The following is a 23458-nucleotide window of genomic DNA, read 5'->3' on the forward strand; positions in this document are numbered from 1 at the left end:
ACCCTTTTCCTGCCGCCAATCAGGATCGAGCAGTACATTCCTCTCCTGACCGGTTCTAACGGGTCTGGGAGTTAACGACCTGGGCGACCCACCGAACCTGCTAGGCTGGGGCTGGAGGGACGGGCCTGGCGAGACACCGACCAATCGGAGGATTTCGTGGCGGTAGGGCGTGGCCTACGGGAGTTTGAATAATCATCAGAGCCAATCAGAGAGGCGGGGTGTGGCCTGTGGCCCGGCTCGTCAAGTTGCCGTGGCGCGGAGAACTCTGCAAAACAAGAGGCTGAGGATTGCGTTAGCGATAAACCAGTTCACGCCGGAGCCCTGGGAAGGAAGCGTCTCTGTTGGATCCGGCCTCTCCGCGGGACTCTGAGAAAAGCTACCACCAGGCAAGAATCCTCTCTAGCCCCTTCGAGTTCGTGGGCCTGTCGTTCTCCCTTTCCTCATAGCCTTCTAGCCGGGTCTGGCACTGTGGCTCTCGGGGTTCGACTCGGCGAGCGGAATCTGGGGTGCGGGCCGGTGAGGGCCGGGGGCTGTGGCGGGAGGGCGGTCGGGGCCGGCGGGAGGGCGGGAAGCTCGTCCGGGCCCGGTTTCAGTCGTTTTTTGAATGTCGGTCGCGAAGCTACAACTCTCTGAGTGGGGCCGGTGGCGTGGAAGCCGGGGAAACGTTTCTGTCAGGAAAAAGGTTTCGACGGCGCGCCCGGCGTTCCCTTCCTCAGCCCGGGCCTGGGCGGAGGGCGGGCGGCGGGTGGCGGCGTCTCGGGCCTTCGGGAGCGACGTGGTGATCGCGCGTGAGTCGGCTCGGCCGCGGCTGTTCTGCTGGGTGCCGGGAGGAGGGTGTGTGCGCGGAGGCGGCGGCCCGGGGCGGGCTGGCGGGGGAGGCTGGCGCGGGCCGCCTTCCTCCCGAGAGGGGGCGGGCGCGTATTTGGGCGGGAAGCTGAGCCCAGCCAGCGTCCACCCACCGCTTCTTTCCCCGCTAGGTAGACGCCGCCTGTCACCATGGGTAAAGGAGACCCCAACAAGCCGCGGGGCAAGATGTCCTCGTACGCCTTCTTCGTGCAGACCTGCCGGGAAGAGCACAAGAAAAAACACCCAGACTCTTCCGTCAATTTCGCCGAATTTTCCAAGAAATGTTCGGAGAGATGGAAGGTGAGACCGGAATTCGGACAGAGCTAAGGGTTTTTTCAGGTGTTTGGGGTTTTTTTTTGTTTTTGTTTTTTTTTTTTGTTTTTTTTTGGCTAGGACCTTAAACGGGTAGGTGACTTGTAACCTTCAACTTGGCTACGGTGGTGACTCGTCCAGATATTTTATTTTGAGTTTGGGGCAGACTACCTTGGGTTTTCGTTTACTTCCAAGACTAAAGGTAAAATGCTGCTAACCGCGGAAAACCTAGCCCTTAAGTATGACCTTGATCTTTTTTGGATGCGTGTAGCTTATAGTTTTACTGTACTTTCATTCCTCATTTCATACCCATAGACCATGTCTGCAAAGGAAAAGTCGAAATTTGAAGATATGGCAAAAAGTGACAAAGCTCGATATGACAGGGAGATGAAAAATTATGTGCCTCCCAAAGGTGACAAGAAAGGAAAGAAAAAAGATCCCAATGCTCCTAAAAGGCCTCCGTGAGTTGATTTTCAAATCAGTCAAATTTCCCCTTAATTTTCCACTCAGTTTATTAACTCCGTTGCTTCCTTTCAGGTCTGCTTTCTTCCTGTTTTGCTCTGAACATCGCCCAAAGATCAAAAGTGAACACCCTGGTTTATCCATTGGGGATACTGCAAAAAAATTGGGTGAAATGTGGTCTGAACAGTCGGCCAAAGATAAACAACCATATGAACAGAAAGCAGCAAAGCTAAAGGAGAAATATGAAAAGGTACATTGTCTTTTTTAAGCCCAAGATATTTTCTAAATAAGGATGTTAGAAATAGGTATGAACTGTAGAGTTGGAAAGTTTAGTTCCTCTTGTATTTATGGTTGTCAGCTGTATTTGGGGAAGACGTAGTGAAAACTACATTTAAGACTGTTAGCTATTTGAAACTTCCTTCTTTTGATTGAAACCAGTGTTCCTAGCATTGGTAGATTCCTGCGTAGAGATTCATTTGCAGTTCTGGGTCTCTTCGTTTCAAGAAATGGAGGGCCAAATAACTTTGTTTTATGTAGATGTACCTAAAATAAGTGGGGTGGGCAGTATGAGGTAAATTGGACAGTGATAGTGAAAGTTTTGACATTTCCAACCCCCTCATTTTACATCATTAGTTTTCTAAAGCCTCTCAAAGCTGGGTTGTTAGACTTTGAATACCTCTTTGGATAGTCATCAGGGTTCTTGGTCAATACGCTTAGAATGTTTACAGCTTAGTGGTTTTCACAGTTGAGTAATGACACCGGATGCTGATTGTATTTTTTTGACAATATTTCAGGATATTGCTGCATATCGCGCCAAGGGCAAAAGTGAAGCTGGAAAGAAGGGCCCTGGCAGGCCAACAGGTTCAAAGAAGAAGAATGAACCAGAGGATGAGGAGGAAGAGGAAGAGGAGGAAGAAGATGAAGATGATGAGGAAGAGGAGGAAGATGAAGAATAAATGGCTATCCTGTAATGATATGTGTGGAGTGTGTGTGTGTGCTCAGGCAATTGTTTTGCTAAGAATGTGAATTCAAGTGCAGCTCAATATTAGCTTCAGTATAAAAACTGTACAGATTTTTGTATAGCTGATAAGATTCTTTGTAGAGAAAATACTTTTTTAAAAATGCAGGTTGTAGCTTTTTGAGGGGCTACTACATACAGTTAGATTTTAAAGCTTCTGATGTTGAATGTTTCTAAATATTTAATGGTTTTCTTAATTTCTTGACTTGTGTATTGTAGCACAGCAAACTTGTAGGAATTAGTATCAATAGTAAATTTTGGGTTTTTTAGAATGTTGCATTTTGTTTTTTTTTTTAATTTTTGTAATAAAATTATGTATATTATTTCTATTGTCTTTGTCTTAATGTGCTAGGTTAATTTTCACTTTAAAAATGCTGCAGGTCTGGAACCACATCAACTTTTTCTTGTATCTGTGCCTAATAGTTCTCAGACACAGTTGATTTAGTAAAATGTTTGGTTAAAAGAAACTTAAAACATGCCCATATTCTGAATTACAAAATATTTAAAAAATAGATCTGGAATTTAATGAACTTCTAAAATTGGTGCTGTTTGACAAAATGAGTTTTTTTTTTTCCTTGATGTTGCTGTTCATTACTAACTTGTCCCTTGACACTATCTTTAGGAAACTTTCTCTTTAATATGAGGCAGAGGAGCTAATACAGTGAGTACATCCCTGAAAACCTAAACTTTTGAAAGCATCATTAGTAACAGGTTAAATTTTTTTTTTTTTATTATAAACTAGTTCCAAGTAGAATAGCAGAATGAATTTTGGGTTATATCTTTAAAACTTATGGTTTTAAGCTTTAAAATTTTGGTAACCTTACGAAACCATTTGAGGTGGTTATTGTGATCCTGCCATGACTAAATTTCACTAGGATTTTTATTGGGGAAAGCAGTTGAGAAATGTTCCTTTGAGGTAGCAGTTTGTTCTGTTTGAGTTAAGATTACTATTTTGAACTGTTACCAGAGTCTTCTAGTGAAAGTCAACCTAACCTCTTTGGCCAAGTTAGAAATAGGTAGGAACTTGTAGAATTGGTAAGAGAACAAACCTGTTCGTTGATAGTTTCCTTATTACCTACCAAGTTTTAAAATAGTCAAAATTCTTATTACCCAACCATGGGAGTTTTGGTTGTCTGTCTTTGGTTGCCATATTTGAATAAGTATTTGGTAAGGATTATATCATTAAACAGGAAATACTGAAGTTTTGTTAAATGGAAGTGAGGTATTAGCATAATTACTAAAATTTGCAGACCTCTGATTGCCTTCTTAATCTTAACCTCCGTAGTTGCACATTTAAATTTGGAGCTTTTGCTGATGAAAATGAAAACAGTGATAATTTAAAATAATTTCTGATGTTAAGTGACTTAATAGTGCCTGAAATTAGAGTAATGTATTTTATTTTAATTAATTTTTTTAAAAAAGATTTTATTTATTTGACAGCCAGAGATCACAAGCAGGCAGAGAGACAGAGAGAGGAAGGGAAGCAGGCTCCCCGCTGAGCAGAGAGCCCCATGTGGGGCTCAATCCCAGGACCCTGGGACCATGACCCAACCCGAAGGCAGAGGCTTTAACCCAATGAGCCACCCAGGTGCCCCAGGGTAATGTATTTTAGAGATACAACTTAGGTCTGGATCCCAGTTCCCCTGCGCTATAAATACTAGCTTTATGAACTTTTTTTTTTTTTTTTTTAAAGATTTTATGTATTTATTTATTTGACAGAGAGAGACCACAAGTAGAGAGGCAGGCAGAGAGAGAGAGAGGGAAGCAGGCTCGCCACCGAGCAGAGAGCCTGATGTGGGACTCGATCCCAGGACCCTGAGATCATGACCTGAGCCTAAGGCAGCGGCTTAACCCACTAAGCCACCCAGGCGCCCATGAACTTAATTTTTGACCTTCTGTCTCTCCATTTGTAATATGGGGTCAATACTCAGTTCACAGTGTTTTATATTTTTTTTTTTTTTTTTTTTTAAGATTTTATTTATTTATTTGACAGAGAGAAATCACAAGAGCGGCAGGCAGAGAGAGAGGAAGGGAAGCAGGCTCTCCGCTGAGCAGAGAGCCCGACGTGGGACTCGATCCCAGGACCCTGAGATCATGACCTGAGCCGAAGGCAGCGGCTTAACCCACTGAGCCACCCAGGCGCCCCACAGTGTTTTAATGTTAAAGGAGAAAGTTAAAATTATCCAAAATACTTCCTAGTGCTTAAGAGATTTTAAAAAGGAGTTCCTAAAACTGAAATAGGGTAAAAGTCTTGTTTCTTTTGGGATTTCCAAATCTAAATTTTTAAGACCCATGAGGTAAACCTGTCAGATTTCTTGTCATTTTTTTGGAAGTTTTTGTGACTACTTTACTTCTGTTCTTTATATAAAACTACATGTCTAAGCTAAGAACGACTCATTCTTTTAATGAAAAGCTGCTCTAGGGGCGCCTGGGTGGCTCAGTCTGCTTCTCTGCCTACTTGTGGTCTCCTTCTGTCAAATAAATTAAAAAAAAAATTAAAAAAAAAAACTGCTCTAGAATAAGTTCAGGATTTAGGGTGAGTCATCATTAAGTATGGATCAAGATTTCAGATCTCTTTGAAAGATGCTATCAGTAAATTTTCAAGACTTCAAGGAGTGGTTACTTCAAGGAGTGGTTCTGTTGGACACTGAAATAAGGATAAGAATAAGGTTTCATTGCAGACCAGGTGGTATATGGAGGTGTTTATGAAAAGTCCCTTTTTTTTTTCTTTTAAGAAATGTTATATCTTAGTGATAACAAAATGTAAAAGAGCCATGTAGTGGGTAGTCTATATCCTTGATTCCCAACTACCTGGTTCTCCCAGGAGACAACCACAATAATAATTCATCCTTCAAGAAAGACAAAGCATCATATATATTTATATATATATTTATACATTCATATGTATTTATATATGTTGTAAATATAAATACTGATGCTTTATGCTTAAATATACATTTATAAATACATATGCTTAGATATATATATATAAATTAACATTAAACAATTGGAAGCTTTCTGTATGTACGCTTTGCCCCTTGTTCTCATTTCAGAGAATGTTCTATCAGTACAGTATAAGAGCTGACACTTTACTTTCAGTAGCTAGCTGCATAGTATCCCATTGGATAGATCATAATCTTGTTCATATTTATGAACAATATTGCCATGAATACCCTTGTATGTAGTTTCAAAAAAAAATAACAAAAATTTTAAGTTTGTACATTTTAAGATTTGATGATTATAACCACTAAAACCTGTATAGTTGACCCTTGGAACAACATGGGGGTTATGGGAGCTAAACTCTACCCCTCACACTGTTGAAAATCTGCGTGTAACTTCTGACTACCCAAAAAACTTTACTAATAGCCTGTTGATGAGAACCTATACTGGTAATATGGTCAATCAACACATACTTTTCATGTTATATTTTGTACTGTATTTTTAAAGTAAGTTGGAAAAACATGTTAGTAGAAAATCATAAAATACATTTACAGTACTGTACTGTAAAAAATCCACATCTAAGTTGACAGTGCACAGTTCAAACCTGCTTTGTTCCAGGGTCAACTGTACCTGGTATATACTGGAAACCTCTTATGTTTTGTTAACTGAGTAAAGGCTGCCAAAATCGCTCTCAGTAGTTGTACTAATACTAATACTATATACAATAGCAATTGTACTAATACAATAGCAATGAATGTTTTAGAGTGTCTGTCTCCTCATCTCAGCAACATAATAGTTACCAAACTTTTAATCTTTGCTATTTTGATTTATAAAAAGTGGTTCCTCCTATTAAAAGTTGAGCATGTTTTTACGTTTAACAGCCATTTGTTTCCTGTGGTCTTCCGTCTCAGGGGTCTCTGTATTAGTAATCTGTGGAGATTAAGAAAAGTGACCCTTTGTGACTTGCATTGTAAATGTTTTTCTGTCAATTTCCTTTTGACTTTATGCTGTTTTCTTTATACAAAGATTTATGTAGGCAATTTTATTAAATATTTAGTGGTTTTGGAAGGTCTTTCCCACTCAAAGATTATAAAAATTATCTGCTTTCTTACTTTTATTATTTAATTTTTTTTTTTTTTTTTTAAAGATTTTATTTATTTATTTGACAGAGAGAGAGATCACAAGTAGTCAGAGAGGTAGGCAGAGAGAGTGGAGGAAGCAGGCTCCCGGCGGAGCAGAGAGCCCGATGTGGGGCCCGATCCCAGGACCCTGAGATCATGACCTGAGCCGAAGGCAGCGGCTTAATCCACTGAGCCACCCAGGCGCCCCAATTTTTTTTTTTTTTAAGATTTTATTTATTTGACAGAGAGAGAGATCACAAGTAAGCAGAGAGGCAGGCAGAGAGAGAGAGGAGGAAGCAGGCTCCCCGCAGAGCAGAGAGCCTGATGCGGGGCTCGATCCCAGGACCCTGAGATCATGACCTGAGCCGAAGGCAGCGGCCTAATCCACTGAGCCATTTTTTGATCCTTCTGGAATTTATTTTGGTCAAGGACTCGGGGTTACATTTCTTTCTTTCCAGATGGCAGCTACTAATTTGGGTCTTTTTATTTGTAAAAGCTGGTTTAGAAGATTCTAAAGTTTCTTACATATTGGAGCAGTCAATTGCAAACTTGCTCAATAGATGACAGTATGCCTTTTTGTAAGTATTTTGTTTTTTAACAAAATTTAAAGTAGTAAATCATAAGCTTATCTTAGACTAGTACAAATATAGCATTATCTTAAACTTATTACTACATATGCCACTAAAAATGTTTTACAGAACAGCAATGATTTTATTTCTTGGGGTGCTAAAGAAAGATAAAGGAGCTGTTAGGTCACCACACAAGATCCAATCCTTTTTAAAATAAAACATCTCTAGAAATAATTTTTTTGGACTCATTCTCATGAGATTCCTATTGGGAACTGTGGCATTTTCAGAGAAAGGTAGGATATTGGGCAGAAAATCCAAAGATAAATAGAGTGTAGACAGGAAAAAGGGCTGTATGTGGTGAAGTGATGAACATACAAGAAAATAAGCTCTGAGGGCAATGAATTTTTTAAGATTTTATTTATTTATTTGACAGAGATCACAAGTAGGCAGTGAAAAAGGGAATCAGGCTCCCCGCTGAGCAAAGCAGGGCTCCATCCCAGAACCCTGGGATCACGACCCGAGCCAAAGGCAGAGGCCCCAACCCACTGAGCCACCCAGGAACCCCATTTTTTAAAATCTTTGTGTAATTCTCTATAACTTGTGCCAGAAATTTAGTAGGTGCTCTATAAACAAATATGCTGAGGGTAAAGACGGCAGCTCCTACTTAGCTCAGTCCTGTTGTTGGATGGAAATGTAGGTCCAGGATTCCCAAATATCCCAAATTTTCAAGGAACCAGAAATCTAGATATTTTTTAAAAAGTGAAATCTGAATCATAAATGTTGGCAATGGATTCAAATGTCAGGTTCAGAGGAAATGTCTACAGGTAAGGTTCTACCCAAGGGTTACCAGTTTGCCAATTCTGTAAATTAAATAGGTAAATGTAAGATCAATAATAATATTTGAGTTAGGACTGTTAAGTTTATGTACGCTTTCCAGTTGAGCATTGTTTTTACAGTTGTATAAGCAACTTTTCACTCTAACTGGAAACTCCTCTGACTCCTTATCCTGTAGTAAATATACATATAGACATTGTTTCTGAGGTCTTAATGGAATTTCACTGGACTCCTGGGCTGCTTTTCAGGATTTACAGTGCTAACTTTTCACTCAGTGAGTCTCATCCTAACAGTTACCGTATCTGTAGAATAATGGACTTAGAGGCACAGTTAGAGTGTCACATTTAAAGAAAAGTAAAATAACTTTCAAACAACGTGAAACAGCAAACTTCAGAACTGGAAATGATCTTTATATCAACTGATCCAGTTTCTTTCCTTCAGGAAGACATGGCAGTTCAACTAAGACAATATTCTAGGGCAGCAAGTAAGATAATAAAACACGAATTCATTTACATTTGTTATGTTATTCTTTGATTCTTTACATTTTTCCAATAAAGAGGAGATAGCTTATGCAAGGGATTAATTAAAATAACAGGGGTACCTGGCTGGCTCAGTTGGTAGAGCATGAGACGCTTGATCCTGGGGTTGAGTTTGAGCCCCATGTTGGGCATAGAGATCACTTAAGACAAACAAGGGAGAAGCAAGGTTATGAAGGAGATTAAAGGTGAGATGAGCTTACACTTGGAACTTGGATTAGAGTTTGAATAGGTCTCTGTTTCTTACCGATTTGGTAACATCAGACAAGTCATATAAACTTTCAATTTCCTCACCTATAAAATTAAGAAATTTTGAGGATTAAATGAGGCAATATATTTAAGACACTTTTCTGGGTGGCAAGTGATAGTAAATAATGTTAGCTAAAGGTACACATACCAATATATATGGGTTAAGATAGTTGATATGGTAAGAGTTTCAGATTCAGTTCTGAGATTTTTTTTAATCATCTTATTTTTTTCTATCATGATAAATGCACTCTTTAATCATGCTCATCTCTTATATCACCCATCCCTCTACCCATCTCCTCTCTGGTAACCTTTAGTTTGTTGAGTTTGTTTCTTGGTTTGTCCTTTTTTTTCCCCTTAGCTCATTAGTTTAAGTTTCACATACAAGTGAGATCACATGGTATTTATCTTTCTCTGACTTATTTTGCTTAGCATGATATCCTCTAGCTCTGTCCATGTTGTTGCAAATGTCAAGATTTCTTCTTTTTTTTTTTTTTTTTTTAATGGCTGTGTGCTCATTGCTGTGTAATATTGATGAGTATTTAGGTTCTAGGGGGTTTTGCTATTGTAAATAGCAGTGCTATAAAAATTCCTCCCCTCCAGTAACCTTCCCTATAAAGTGCAGCTGTCTCAGAAGCACCAGACTCTATTCTCGGTCTCCACAGCTCACCAATATCACCACTGAGCTCCATTTTCCTGTACCATGATCTTGAAAGTTCTCCCAGACAGACATGATAAACCTGGGGTTTACCTGCATGTTTCCTTTCTTTCAAGTATCACAGTCTGCTTTGCCTATTATCCATTTCCTCAAAACAGCCCATTTTATCCAGGTTATAGTTGTTTAAGGACAGCAGTGTAAGTCCAATACCAACTACTATGTCATGGCCAGACATGGAAGTCAATTCAGTTCAATTTTCTACTAAAAGTTCTAGTTTTCATTGTACATTTAGACATTAATAGTTGGAATTTATTTGTCCATATTAAAAACCTACAAAATTTCATTTAGAGATAAAGACATTATCTTAAACATTTGTTAAGATGCGCTTGGTTCTATCCAAGCGTTAAATTAGACTACTGAAACTATTTTCCACATGCTATAAATGATGTGAGGCAGAGATTATTTATTCCCTTATGGATAAACATTTCACCTCCAATTTAAGAAGCATAACTTTTGAGCTTCATTTCTTCATTTATAAAGTGTGGGTAATGTTATCTCATATATGAAACATAGGTACACACACATAGCCTTTATATAGGGCTTCCAGTGTAGGTGTCTTCTGATTAAAAATGAATTTTTAAAAAAGATTTTATTTATTTATTTGACAGAGAAAGAGATCACAAGCAGGCAGAGGGAGAAGCTGACTCCCTGATGAGCAGAGAGCTCAATGTGGAGCTCCATTCCATGACCCCGGGATCATGATCTGAGCCAAAGGCAGACGTTTAACCGACTGAGCCACCCAGCGCCCCACGATTAAAAACAAATTTAAAGGCTTCGAAACCAGAGAATAATAGCTAATACTTATATTATCCTGACTATATGCCAGGAGCTATCCTAAGCACTTCATGTATATTCATACAATCCTAATAAAATCTGTAAAATAGGCACTATTATTTTTCCCAATTTGCAAATGGGAAAATTGAGGCACAGAGTTTAAATAACTTCCCAGGGTTATGTGAGGAATTTGTAGTAGAATGGAGATTCAAAACAGATTGGTCCACCATCTATATTCATTCAGATGAGTAGACTGTAACATTTTATTAGGAAAATAAGGACCTCCCTATCCCACCTCTGCTCCGACTCAATTATGGGCATTTCAAAATCTTAAACACGAGAATTGCTCTACAATTATTGGATTTAGTTTAGAATCCATCCTTCCTTTAATCTCAATTCCAGGGAATAGTGGTCCACAAAAACCACTCTCTGTCCATATTCCTGCAACTCACTGATTCTAATGAATGATATGCATTTTCATAGTGCTTGATACTTTTAAAAATCTGCTTTCACCTGGATTAATTTTCATGTCCCCAAATGACTGGCCTACTGGGGCTCTGGCTCAGATCAAGTACTTACCATGTTTTCCACTGAATTATAAGTGGATTTTTAAAAAAAGTTAGATTCTGTCCAGAAATGCAGTATATTCCAAGATCCCTTTGAGACGGTATCTTAAGAAATAAGTGAGCCCCTGTTTACTCCAGTCTGGTCCTAGATGACTTTTTCAAATTTCTTTGATACAGTAGCTGAGAATTAGAGGACGTGACAATAGCCAAGTCAACTGAAAGTCTCCCAAATCAACACTGCCACGTATTAGAATGTTAGCAGCCATATCTTCTCTTGAGATGTCGCACATTGTGCCACAAGGTCCTATGGCCTGTTTCTGTTTTTTGGTAGGCTTCCTTTCTCTCTACTCACTTGACCTGTCAGGTTGTAAAGAGTTCGACTTAAAGAAATTTTTGCTTTCAATAGGCAATTCTATAGTAGAATACACTGCCAGGAAAGATATATGTTGCTGTGGTGGTTTTTTATACTTGGATAAGTTATTTCAAAAAAAAAAATTGCTATATATAGGGAACTAGAGACCAAAATAAACCTTTTATGTTTCCTTCCTACAGATAGGCTCCAAGTATTCCAAGCATATTCTAAGCATAATTATAACCAATATTTAAGCACATACTCAACATAGAACCATAGTATACGATATTTTAGCTATTATGTTAGTGTATCTTATAGACGAAATTCAAGCATGCAGTGTTTGGATTTAGAAATGATTACAAGTACTGAAAAAACCCATGGATTAAAATATTTTATTTTTTTCTCACCTAAAAAACAAGCAACCCAGAATTAAGATATACATAAACTTCTCAAATTTATCCCTAATAAAATTTGAATATTTATACAATTTCTACAGAAACATACAGTGTATCAAAATCTGCATAAATCAAATTTATAAAATGTGTAGAAATGCATAGTGATATTATCAACTTACAAAGCAAGGATATGGGAATTATTTCCAAAGCAGCCTACAGTAGAAAATAGTCATATGGCAGCAGCTTCTGATGTTTTTCATGTTTGGTAAGGTTTCTGATTTCAATATATAGAATCATTTTCATAGAGTATCAACGAATTGCACAAAATACCCATTTAAAATTTACATGCACAGTTTATGTGCCACCTTTCTTAGGCCTATGCATAGTTAACAAGGTTATAATCTATTCAACAAGGAAAATGGAGCCTATTTGGAAAGACACAAGTAATTAATGTACCAATTCTCTTAGTTTCCTTTTTATAGCTGATTTATTTTGCAGTTGTATAAGCATATATAAATGTATTCCTTTTAAACATCCCTAGAGATGAATGAAAGTTAAAATGGTTGATCACAGATCAGTAGCAAAATATAAACTGACAATTCAAAATTATAAATAAGACTCTGTTCAGGATGTTTAACTCTGACTCTCCAAGTTTAAGAGCTAAGCTTGGAAGAAACAAATTTGTAGGCTTTTCTTCTAAACAAATGTAGATTTTTTCTTTTCTTTTTTAAGCCTTAATTGAAAATAGTTCCCTCTGGCAGTAGTTTGTGAAATTCCTTTCATTGTAATGATATCATGATTACAGGATCAAAAATGCATCATTTACTTGCCATTCCCCACTTCATCAGTTTTTTTTCCTTCCCCCCCCCCCCCCACTCAGTGTAGCATTTTAATCTTTTGGGTAACAAAAGACTCTTATTTAGAAATTAGAATTTAATTGACTATTTGCACTATTTGGTTTTCCTATAGTAGGTACTATCTTAATAAATGTTAAATCCAAACACGTCTTTTCACTGGAAAAATACTAATAGAAATATGCTTCCTAAAACAAAATGAAACAAAAAACAAATACTAGGGAACTAACACCTAACCTAACAGTAGTTCATATTTGTTAATGAACGGTATTTTTAAGTAGCCTTTTTTTTTTTTTTAAATTTAAAACAATGTGCAGGGGATTTCATTTGGATGAAGACATACATGAAACATCCATTCACTCTTGGCTTCCGGGTTCCACAGCTTAGGGTTGTAACACACACGGGTTTTGTAAGGCTTAATCTAACAGGGCTTGGAAATTCTTACCATGGTCAGAATGAGCCCTGGATGTGTTGACAGTGGTATTTTGTTTTTGTTACTCCCACACTTCAGGGTTTCAAAACTGAGAATTAATTTTCTGTAGTGATAGATATTGGGGAAAAGTGAATACCAGATGTCAGTGGACAATTTTTCCCTAGTTGGTAGACCCCCTCTGCTATCTTCGGAGTCACGATCAGCGGAGAGCGTTGGGCATGCCAGGGAGTGAGGGAGTTAATGTCATACAATCTTCAATCCTATGAAATAGCCTTGGATGTTCTATACTCTCTCTTCTTTTTCAAACTATACACCATTCCATTTCAGAGCAAATGGTAGCACATAAATTCATTTTTGAGTCGTGAAAATATTCCTCATCCAGATGACAACTCCATCATTATCATCCTATAAATTTCATCAAAAGCTCTTGAAATATATACTGAGAAATGAAAGAGGCACTAAATGTGTTGAAATTCACCTTTCAATAAAGCAGCATGACTGTGAAGGAAGGCCACCTTGGCTAAGAACCTGTGGCAGTGCTTCGTAAAGATGTAAAATTAAATAAAGACACAATAGGTTGATAATCACCAAGTTATATATGAAAGTCTGGTTACTCCAACCTTGTTTTCAAGTGTGTTTAAAAAAAAAAAAATCAAACTGCCTTTCAGACCCCTGAGTGTAATCCCAAAGAAGACAATGATGCTTTTAACTCTGTTCTAAATAAAACAGAGCTAAATGCACAAATTACCAACATCATCTTGAAACAAAACAAAAAAAGATGTAAACATCTACAAAGTTTAAGGTAAAAGCAGTTTTGTAAACAGTAACTGCAGATGATAATGTTATTGTAAAATCACAGTTTATCAACGTCCTTCAAACTGATCAGGAGGTTCTGGGTTTGGAGCTGTACAGAGTTAACAATAGTTGCAGCAGGTTTCAGGCGGTTTTCAGTCCTAGATAAGTTTATGTGTCAGTAGGTAGGTTATTCGTTTCTTTCGTTCTTTCTAAACACTATGGATGTTGTTCATTTCCCACTTTTGAGTCATTTTACTGGAGTCGCAGTCGGAGATGAACACTTGGTGGAGGACGTCTGAACGATCTAAGCACTTCCCTGACGGAATGTGAGTAAATCTGTACAGGCTCTGGAAAACAGAGGACAAGGGAACTTTAAATTTGTACTTCTTTTGGTATCATTGACATTTGAAGTCATTATCTGGCTTTCGCAAGAAGAGAATTCCAGCAAATCGGACAGACTTCAACCACCCATACCTCAGACTTTGGATTTTTCGCAATTGTCAGTCTTCTAAGTCCTTTTATTGTTAAGTCGCGACGTACAAATTCAATGGTATACAAAGTTCAATTCACTGTCTTCCCCTCCAAAGCTACTTCTTCAGTTCCCAACCTGGCTAACGGCAGTACCATCCTTCCAGGGCTCAGGACAGAAGCATTTCATGCTATACTTTCCTTCCTTCCTTCAAACTGTCGCAATCACTGAGGACTGATATTTGCAATGTCTCTGATCTGAATCCTTTCCCAGACCCACTGCATGTACCTTAGTTTAGCACTCGTTCTCTGTTGTAGATTTCTTCAATAGAGCTTAGGGCTTCTCATACTGTAGTCCTCAGACTACCTAAGATTGGGTCTGTAAGGCCAAAACTACCTTTATAATAATACAAAGACCCCATTTGCCTTTTTCATTGCATGGACATTTATACTGATGGTGCAAAAGCAATGGAAGGTCAAAATGTTGGGGCCGTTGCATAAATCAAGCAGTGATGTAAGTGTGCTAGTCTCAGTATTCGTGGCCATACACCCATAGCTAAAAAAGAAAACACTGGTTTTACTTAAAGGTGTCTGTGATGAAACCATGAAACTTACTGGTTTTATTAAATCTTGACTCTTGAGTATACTTTTTTTTTTCTGAAAGATTTATTTTAGAGATGGAGAGAGAGAGAGAGAGCAAGAAACAGTGTGCAAGTGCGGGGTTGGGGGCGGAGGGCAGAGTGATTCTCCCAACTCCCTGCTGAGTGTGGAGCCCTGTGCGGGGCTTGGTCCGACAACCCATGAGATCATTACTTGAGCCGAAACAAAGACCAGACACTTATTCAACTGAGCCATCCAGGCATCCCTACCCTTTTAAAAATATCCTGAGATGAGATGGATAGTATGGATAAAGCACTTCCATATAGTGAAGTACAGTGGTTATCCAGAAGGAAAGCATGTGTACATTTGTTTGACCTGAGAGTCCAACTAGCTGCTTGTTTCAAGTAATGTCATTTTGACTTCAAAGGACAACTCTAGACAAACTATGATTATTCCAACTTGGGACTGGGCAGACCTTTTCTAGAAAATGAAGTCTGTCACTTAAAAAACCAGCAATGATAATCTGACAGTATTATTTGCCACTGATAGATAGAATTTGACTTTTCCAGCAAAAATTAGAGTGGTGGAAAACTTGTACCCACCACCATGAACCTGACAGCTTTACCATGAAATCAGTGGTTATATTTGTGATTTTTGGACACTTTTAATGAAACGTGTCAACATTTGGAAGACCTGTATCACTTAGTGAGCCAATATTTTCCAAACAACCAATGCATGATGTTACAAAAGCAGACATGAGTAAAAGATCCTTCAGAGTATGAGACAGACCAATGGATTTTAATGTAACATAGGACCAAATGTTCACTGATACGGTTTCAGATTCTACACTGCAAATAACTTTTAAGAAACTACCACTTACTTAGCTGTGGTGTAGCATCAAAGAAGAATACAATTATCTGAAAAGATTATTAAATTAATCCTCTCTTTTCTAACTGCATGTTTGAGGCTAGATTTTCCTCATATACTTCAACTACAACAACATATCGCATCAAATTGAATGCAGAAGCAGTATGAGAATCCAACTGTCTTCTATTAAACCAGGCACTTAAAGGGATTTGAAAAATCATAAAACAATGCCATTCTTCTCACTTTTTTTGAAAAATAGTAATTTGTTATTCAAAATGTTATTTTTATTAACATGTGGTAGGGTTATCATTAACTTTTACATGAATTAATATATAAATACAAATATGAAACAATACAAATACATGCTTACAAAACTTCTCAGGTTTAATTTGCAACTCAGAAAATATTTTTAGCTATGACCTAGATAAACAAAATCTGTCGTTGGGGGGAGGTTCTCAGTAATTTTCAAGAGTGCAGAGAGAATCTACAGACCGGAAGGCTGAGAACTGCTGACTGAACTGATCTGCTCATCAGTCTGTACCTCACAATATTCCTGGAATTATTTTCCTGAAGTATCCACTGTTCCCTCATTGGGTTCCTCACTTGCAAAATGAAGTTCAATGTTCTTCCACGTGGACTACAACTTAAGGACATTGGTGTCCTCAACAAGAGTCCTAGACTCTACTACACACTTTTACTCCATGCCTTTGCTCCTCCAGTTTTCTTATTTACCCTCTACAAAAAGCCTTTTTCTGTCTCAAGATCTGGTACGATGATACTTCCTCTATGAAACTCACGATAAACAATTCCTCCTATCAATCGATCCTTTGTTAACCTATTGCATTTTACTTACTTTCATGTCTGCAGTTTTTTCTTTTCTGCCATTAGAGTATGATGTGCTTTGGCTTCTTTTTGAAGTTACCATGTCATCGGACCCCAAGGAATATATAGTAATGTCTGATGCACAAAGGCATATTCAATGCTGTGGCCTTTAAAATAGCTAAAATATGTATATTCCATTTTTTGTCCATTAAACTACTTCTGGATGGTAGTTTCTGGTCTGCCTTAGCCTTCTTTTAATATTTTTAGTTATTAATACTGTTCTCACTGAGCCCATCATTTATTGCTATTATTCATCTTTCTTTGTAGAAACAAAGGCTCTGTTCTTCAAGGTTTATGTTAACCTTCTCCTTTCTAACTTGTTATAGGAAAAAAATCGGCAACTGACACATACCACTTGATAGTAATTATTTGTGAATGGTAATAACCGGGAATATCAAGCTGGGTCATAACAATGTCACTACATAGCAAGTAAGTGCTGGCATGACAGACATGGTATGATCATGACCACTAGATGCATAATTAAACGGGAGGACTGCCAAGTCCTTTCAGTGTGGGGCAGTTTTCCCAACTTCGTGTTTCACAATAAATTGATTTAGTCAAGTCTAGACACAGAAAATTATACATAAATACATTAATATGTTGGGATCTTCAACTTGGCAAAGAACCTGGAAGATTCACATCTAGGGGAAAAACAAACAAACAAACAAACAAAAACCGTTCCTGTGGTGTCAAGTGAATAACTAAACATGACCTTTAAAGCAGTAATTCTCCCGTTAATAAGAAGTGAGGACCCAGACTTCTAAGTGTTATTTGCTTGCCTATAGCTCCACCTGCTGGACAACATGAACTATAAATGCAATTTACTGCATACTGAAACTTGATATATATGTATGTATATAAACACACACTCAGGGGTGCCTGGGTGGCTCAGTGGGTTAAGCCGCTGCCTTCGGCTCAGGTCATGATCTCAGGGTCCTGGGATCGAGTCCCGCATTGGGCTCTCTGCTCGGCAGGGAGCCTGCTTCCCTCTCTCTCTCTCTCTGCCTGCCTCTCTATCTACTTGTGGATCTCTATCAAATAAATAAATAAAATCTTTAAAAACAAAACAAAAAACACACACATATATATTTTAAGATTTATATATCTTAATTCCAGATGGTAGGTATTATTAAAGTGAAATAGCAAATAATATTATTTTACAATAATGCACAACCGAAATGTTGAAATGCTTAATACCTTGAAGTACTGCCATTCCTTGAATTCATTTAGATTACAGTGTGTAATCATAACTTTGGATCCATCAGGCCCTTTTGTCAAACACTGGTCATACTGCATGAGTTGATTAGCTTCGTTGATTCGAAAAAGCTATTAAAAAAAAAAAGAAAGTATCAAGGCAACTTCTCTGCTGATCTGCATTATTTAAAAAAAAAAAAGAAAGAAACTTAACTCATAAACTCAATGACTTTATTTTTCTATAATTTTTCTGTATGTTCAGAATTCTATGTCCGAAGATAGAAACTATATTCATTTTGATATTAGTGAAGACTCCTGCTAACACTTTAAGGATTGTGTTCTTTAGTCTTTTAAGCACAGAATGGGTCATCAACACATATTTCTTATGCACCAACAGTGTGAGCAGATGAAAAAGTGGAAACAGAGCTGATGATGCTTGACAATCTAAATTAGAGGCAAGAACAACACCCACATAAGGAAGTAAGAAAATATATTAGTGAAATGTTACCTTACTGGCAGTAACATCCTAGCTAATTTATTAGGGGGAAATGTGGAATACTGAACACAAGTTACAAACAAAATTACTACAGAGCTAGACTTACATGGCTAGGTACTCACATAGGAATATATTCTAATCTCTTATATCAGACATAAATTCTAGATTTGGATTGCTTGTGTGAAAATTCAACAATGTTCTCAACTCCTTCATCTAAGTAAATGCTTTAACACTGTCAGTTTTTTCACAGAATGTTTTATTTTACCCAAACAAACAAAATTATCAAATTAAAAAGTAAACGAAACCCCATGCTCAGTAAGACTAGCTGCCCCAATGCAGCTGAATATAAAAACATGCAAGTATGGTTATTTACCTGATTTCCTCCCATCCTGTGGCAGGGCCCTAGTTCAACAAAGCCTCCATTTGTCTTCCCCATGCTATCAATGCAGTAAACAGTCTCAAGGCCTCTGATCTACAAAAATGAACAAAGAACCAAAAAGCAGGCAACAGTTTAGTTTCAGTGAGCTCTAGCATCAGGGTAAGAGAGTTTCATGCTAAATACTGCAGTTCACAGTGGAAATCTGGGTGTGTAACGTTAGGTGATGATGGTTCTGTCTATGTCTTGGAGTAGCTCAGGGAATACCAGTCATCTCTGAAATTATTTACAGTCTTGAAGCCCACACTGGAATGGGCTTATTACTCCAACTGAGGGCACTAGTCTGTAGATTTTGATAAAATACCACAAAAGAAAAAAATAAAAAGATATCATGAAATACAATTCACGTGGATGAGGAGCAAACAGAGCACAGCTTACCCAGTGCTAACAGACACTGGCCCTAGATGTCTAGACCAGAATTAAAGACAAAAGAGAACTCCCCCAAATGGCTGTGTGACAATTTTGGCGGATGTCTCCAAGAGGCTCGGGAGGCAAAAGTCACGGCAAATGGGCCAGGCAGCGAGATTTTTCTCTGAGCATGAATAATGTAGGTGAGAAGCAACCACAGGGTTTCATCTTTGGAATGCCCATTTTGTATAAAACTCACCTTTTTCCTTCTCTGGAAATACTATATATTTGTATTGTAATTATGAATTATACAGTATTTGGAGAAAATGTTTATCCTTTCATTTGGTCAGCAAATATTGATTGAGCACCTACGATGATTAGTGCTTTAGAAGATACAATGAGAATCAAGTCATGGGCCAGGGCCCTTGTGTCTGTGGCGTCCAGCAGGATGGAGGGACAGGAATCTGGAGAAAGGAGCCTCTTGCCCTGCTTGGAGGAACGCTGAAGACTGTCCCCAGGGAGACATGGGGCTCAAACTGGTAGGGGTGCCCTGCAATGTGCAAGGAAACACTGAGAAGTGAGGCTTAACGTATAGGGGCCAGAGCGGGGCCAGAGCTTAAAGTAAGGATATATTTAGGGGTGGCTTATAAAGGGAAAACAGAAGACTCCACCTATTCACTCACTCATGACTTTATTTATTCATCAAATATTTGGTGAGTAAATACTGTGTCAGGCATTTCGTAAGACTCTGTTACACCAGGGAACAAAACGGATAAAAGATCCTTACCCCAGCGAGCTTACATTCTAGGGAGGGAAAGACAGAAAATAAGCAGAAAACATAACAGACACGTTTGGAAGTGGTAAGCGCCATGGAGAAAAGAAAAAGAAGAGCAAGTTCAAGGTGGGAGCTGAGAGGGTTGGGGGCAGCAGGGCAGATTCTCACTGAGAAGGGAACATCGGAGCAGTCTTGAGGGGATATACAAGTGACCCTTGAAAAAGGGATCAGGGGAGCCAACCTCCCGCACAGTCAAAAACCTGTGTATATATAGCTTTTGATTTCCCCAGAACTTCACTACTAACAGCCTACTGTTGACCGGAAGCCTTACCAGTAACAAACAAGTCACTTAACACATACTCTGTATGTTATATGTATTATATATATGTATTTTATATATATATATGTATTCTTACAGTAAGGCCAGCAAGAGACAAGAAAAATGTTAAGAAAATCATAAGGAAGAGGGGCGCCTGGGTGGCTCAGTTGGTTAAGGGTCTGCCTTCGGCTCAGGTTATGATCCCAGAGTCCTGGGATGGAGCCCGCATTAGGGACCCTGCTCAGCAGGGAGTCTGCTTCTCCCTCTCCCTCTGCTCTTCCCCCCAGGCCCCACTCCTGCCCATGCTCTCTCTCTCAAATAAAATCTTTTTAAAAAAGGAAAGAAAGAAAGAGAGAAAGAAAGAAAAAATACATTCCCTATATTTAAAAAAAATGCGTGTGTAAGTGGACCTGGGCCGTTCAAACCCGTGTTGTTCAAGGGTCAACTATATAAACGTCAGGACTGCATGAAGAGGCGGGCTTTGCTTTCGGGCAGAGGGAACAGCAAAGGCAGGTGCATGCCTGCCCCGACTGAACACCAGGAAGGACGGTGGTGGGGCTGACACGAGTGGGGAGAGTAGCAGCAGGAGAGGCCAGAGAACAGTGGGGCCAGACTGCATATTGGCCTCGAGCCCACTAGGGCCTCTGCCTTCACTCCCCTGCAGGTTTCTAACAGAAGAGCTCCGTGACCTGACTCACATTTTCAAAAGAGCATTCTGCCTGCTGCCTGAGAACAGGCCACACAAAGGCAAAGTTAACCTCGGAGATGTAGTGGCTTAAAGCACAGTAAGAAAGGCTCAGATTTGGGAACTGGATGTGACGTATGAGAGAAGAGGATTCAAAGGAGAAGCCAAAGTTTTGTCCAGAGCAATCAGCAAAGACAGGCTGGGGAGGGGACATAGGGAGTTCAGTTTTGAATATGTTGAGTTTGAAGTGTCTGTTAGATAATCTGCTGGAGATCGCAAGTAGCATGTTGGAAGGACTTGTCTGAGCTCCAGGAGAGAGATTTGGGCTAGAGATAGAAAGCCAGAGTCATCAGCATGTAGATGGTTTCAAAGTCAGGAGACCCGACGAGATCACCAAGAGGATTCATGCCTTTTATGAAGAAGGCATTATATTAATCTGGTGTTCTTGGAGGTTAAAAGAGAACCAAAATCTGGTCTGGACTTCCAGGGGCTCATGATCTAGCTAGGAGCAAACCCAGTTTGCTATATAAGAGAACACAGAGTACGGGAGGGCGGGGAGAAAGGTACTAAACCAAGAGGTGAACAGCATTAACTGTTGGCTCCTTTTATTCCCAAAGTCTATGTGTTGGAATCCCTCAGGGCCGGATCCCGGCTTCTTTTACCTATCTCTGTTTTCTCTCTACGTGAGTTCACTCCATGACATGAAATAATCTACCTGCCGATGGCTCCAAATGTACATCCCTCTCTTCCGGCCTTCAGTTTCCCGGCTGCACCTGGCTGTCTAACGTCCAGGCGCTTCACCCAACCAGAACGCCAATAAAGAACTTGCCATTCACAACCCTTCCCCCGCTTCCCCTCCACCAGCCTCCCCATCTCAGCTGCCACCTCAGTGGCTACTCAAAGAAAAAACAAAACTAGTCATCTTGGCCCATATCCTTCACATCCCCATCCAACAGCGACCTGCCACCAGATAAAATACGTATCTCACATTGGTCTGCTCGCCTCCATTCCATTTTTGACTTCCTGGTCTCCGCTACCATCGCTTCTCACCGGAACTACCCTACCAGGCTTCCTAACTGGCACCCCTGTTTCTACTCTAAACTCTCACAGCAGGGTGATTAAAAAGCAAAGCTTAAATCAATTTCTGTTACCTCCTTAGAACCCTCCGATGCCTTCCTACCCCCACAGGATAAAGGCCTCCCTCCTCACTAATCTCTCTTCTAAATATCACAAAGGCAAAGCACTTCCTGACTCAGAGCCTTCAACTTCACCATTTTCTTTACTTGGAACACTCTCTCCTGGCTCTCTGGTGTATCACTGAGATCTCAGATTAAATGTCACCTCTTCCAAGATTATGTTCCATAATCTGTCCCTCTGTCCTCCTGAACATCACCTGTTTATCTCCTTTGTAGGCCTCACCACCATCTGCCATTACCTTCCTTGTCTTCCCTGTTGTTGTCTCTTTCCCCCACTAACCCAAGGGGAGAGCCTTTCCCTGAGGAAAAGGGCCTGCCTGTCTTATTTCATGTATAGGAGAGTGACTGGGATATAGCAGGCCCTTGACCAGTAGTTGCTGAATACGTCACTAAGCAACAGTACCCAGGTTTGAAAGTTCATGGCACATTTAATACACCCATGAGGTAACAACACGAAGGCTCATGGGTGCATAAAATCAGAAATGAGGTTACAAAGGGATGTCTGAAAAAACAAATGACAACGCCAATCAATGCTTTGGCCTGCTTTACTTGTTTTCAGTTATCATTAATTAATTCATTCATTTGACAAGCACTGTTTGAGTGCCTACTGGATATAGGGTGTCAAGGGAGGTGTCATGGTCTGGTGGAAAGACAGAGGAGAAACTTTACTCCAAGAACTCTTTCCTTTCCCTCACATATTTCCATCTCCCTCTGCCTTTTCCTAAACTCAGTCTCCAAACATTTTGAGATTGGAATACCTGCCAGTACTTACTTCTCCCCATTCGACATTTTTGGGTGGCAAAGGGTAGTGTGAAGTTATGTCATAAGCTATTTCTTCCATGAACCATTTGAAACTTTTGCAGTTGTGATCTTCCCGAAATTTTTTCAGCTCAGATATATCTCCATATGGTAATGCCTTTGATTCAGGACGACTAGCATAGAAGTAGTCTTTGTATTCATCCCACCAAACTTCTACAACTCTAACATAATTCTGTGAAAAAGAAGACATCATTAAGAAAAGGAAAAATATCTGCAATGCCATAAACAGCCATCTTAGACACACAGAGTATGACCAACATATAAAAAACTCATTTTGATAGGACCTGATATTTAATTAAACAAATGTAAGTCAGTTAATGACCCAAATATGTCAATTGCTAAAAATAAATTGTCATACACATTCAACTAAGAAGTGATGGACACAGAATCTGACATCACCGAGCTGTAAAAATCATATATTCCAAGATCATATGTTTTGTCCACCTTCTAGAGGAAGAAGGTGAAGTTCGGGGAGGGTTTAGGAGAGGCTTTCTGGACACAGATGCTCCTTTACCCAGAATGATCTCTTTCTATTAGAACCACACTACTAGCATGTGTAGGGAAAAGGCTCATTGCAGAAACCATCACAAAAAACAAAAGCT

General features: G+C 39.2%; 2 protein-coding genes across 5 annotated transcripts in view; one reads left to right on the forward strand and one right to left on the reverse strand.

The window, feature by feature from the left end:
* The first annotated feature begins 247 nt into the window (after positions 1-247).
* Positions 248-2961, forward strand: HMGB2 (high mobility group box 2). 2 transcript variants are annotated; one of them, XM_045988454.1, is made up of 5 exons: positions 248-386; positions 978-1146; positions 1474-1619; positions 1696-1870; positions 2415-2961. In XM_045988454.1, the coding sequence occupies exons 2-5, from the start codon at positions 997-999 to the stop codon at positions 2574-2576; spliced, it is 633 nt and encodes a 210-aa protein (XP_045844410.1). In that variant the 5' UTR covers positions 248-386; positions 978-996; the 3' UTR covers positions 2577-2961. The 2 variants fall into 2 exon arrangements, with proteins under 2 accessions (XP_045844410.1, XP_045844417.1); XM_045988461.1 differs by having other exon boundaries at positions 269-386; positions 982-1146.
* Positions 2962-12556: 9595 nt separating this feature from the next.
* GALNT7 (polypeptide N-acetylgalactosaminyltransferase 7) overlaps positions 12557-23458 on the reverse strand; it is a 142505-nt gene continuing 131603 nt past the window's right edge. For all 3 annotated transcript variants that reach the window (XM_045988410.1, XM_045988420.1, XM_045988430.1), the window contains 4 exons: positions 22810-23028; positions 18652-18750; positions 17786-17914; positions 12557-14118 (listed from right to left, as the gene is read on the reverse strand). In XM_045988410.1, coding sequence (XP_045844366.1) covers positions 13981-14118; positions 17786-17914; positions 18652-18750; positions 22810-23028 — 585 coding nt within the window. In that variant the 3' untranslated portion in view covers positions 12557-13980. The remainder of the gene's footprint in view (positions 14119-17785; positions 17915-18651; positions 18751-22809; positions 23029-23458) is intronic.

The sequence above is a fragment of the Meles meles genome, chromosome 2, assembly GCF_922984935.1.
Source record: "Meles meles chromosome 2, mMelMel3.1 paternal haplotype, whole genome shotgun sequence".
Lineage (NCBI taxonomy): Eukaryota > Metazoa > Chordata > Mammalia > Carnivora > Mustelidae > Meles > Meles meles.

Coding starts and splice junctions, on each gene's coding strand:
- HMGB2 (XM_045988454.1), top strand. CDS start 997: ATGGGTAAAGGAGACCCCAACAAGCCGCGGGGCAAGATGTCCTCGTAC. Junction 1,147..1,473: donor AATGTTCGGAGAGATGGAAG/GTGAGACCGGAA, acceptor TCATACCCATAG/ACCATGTCTGCAAAGGAAAA. Junction 1,620..1,695: donor AATGCTCCTAAAAGGCCTCC/GTGAGTTGATTT, acceptor GCTTCCTTTCAG/GTCTGCTTTCTTCCTGTTTT.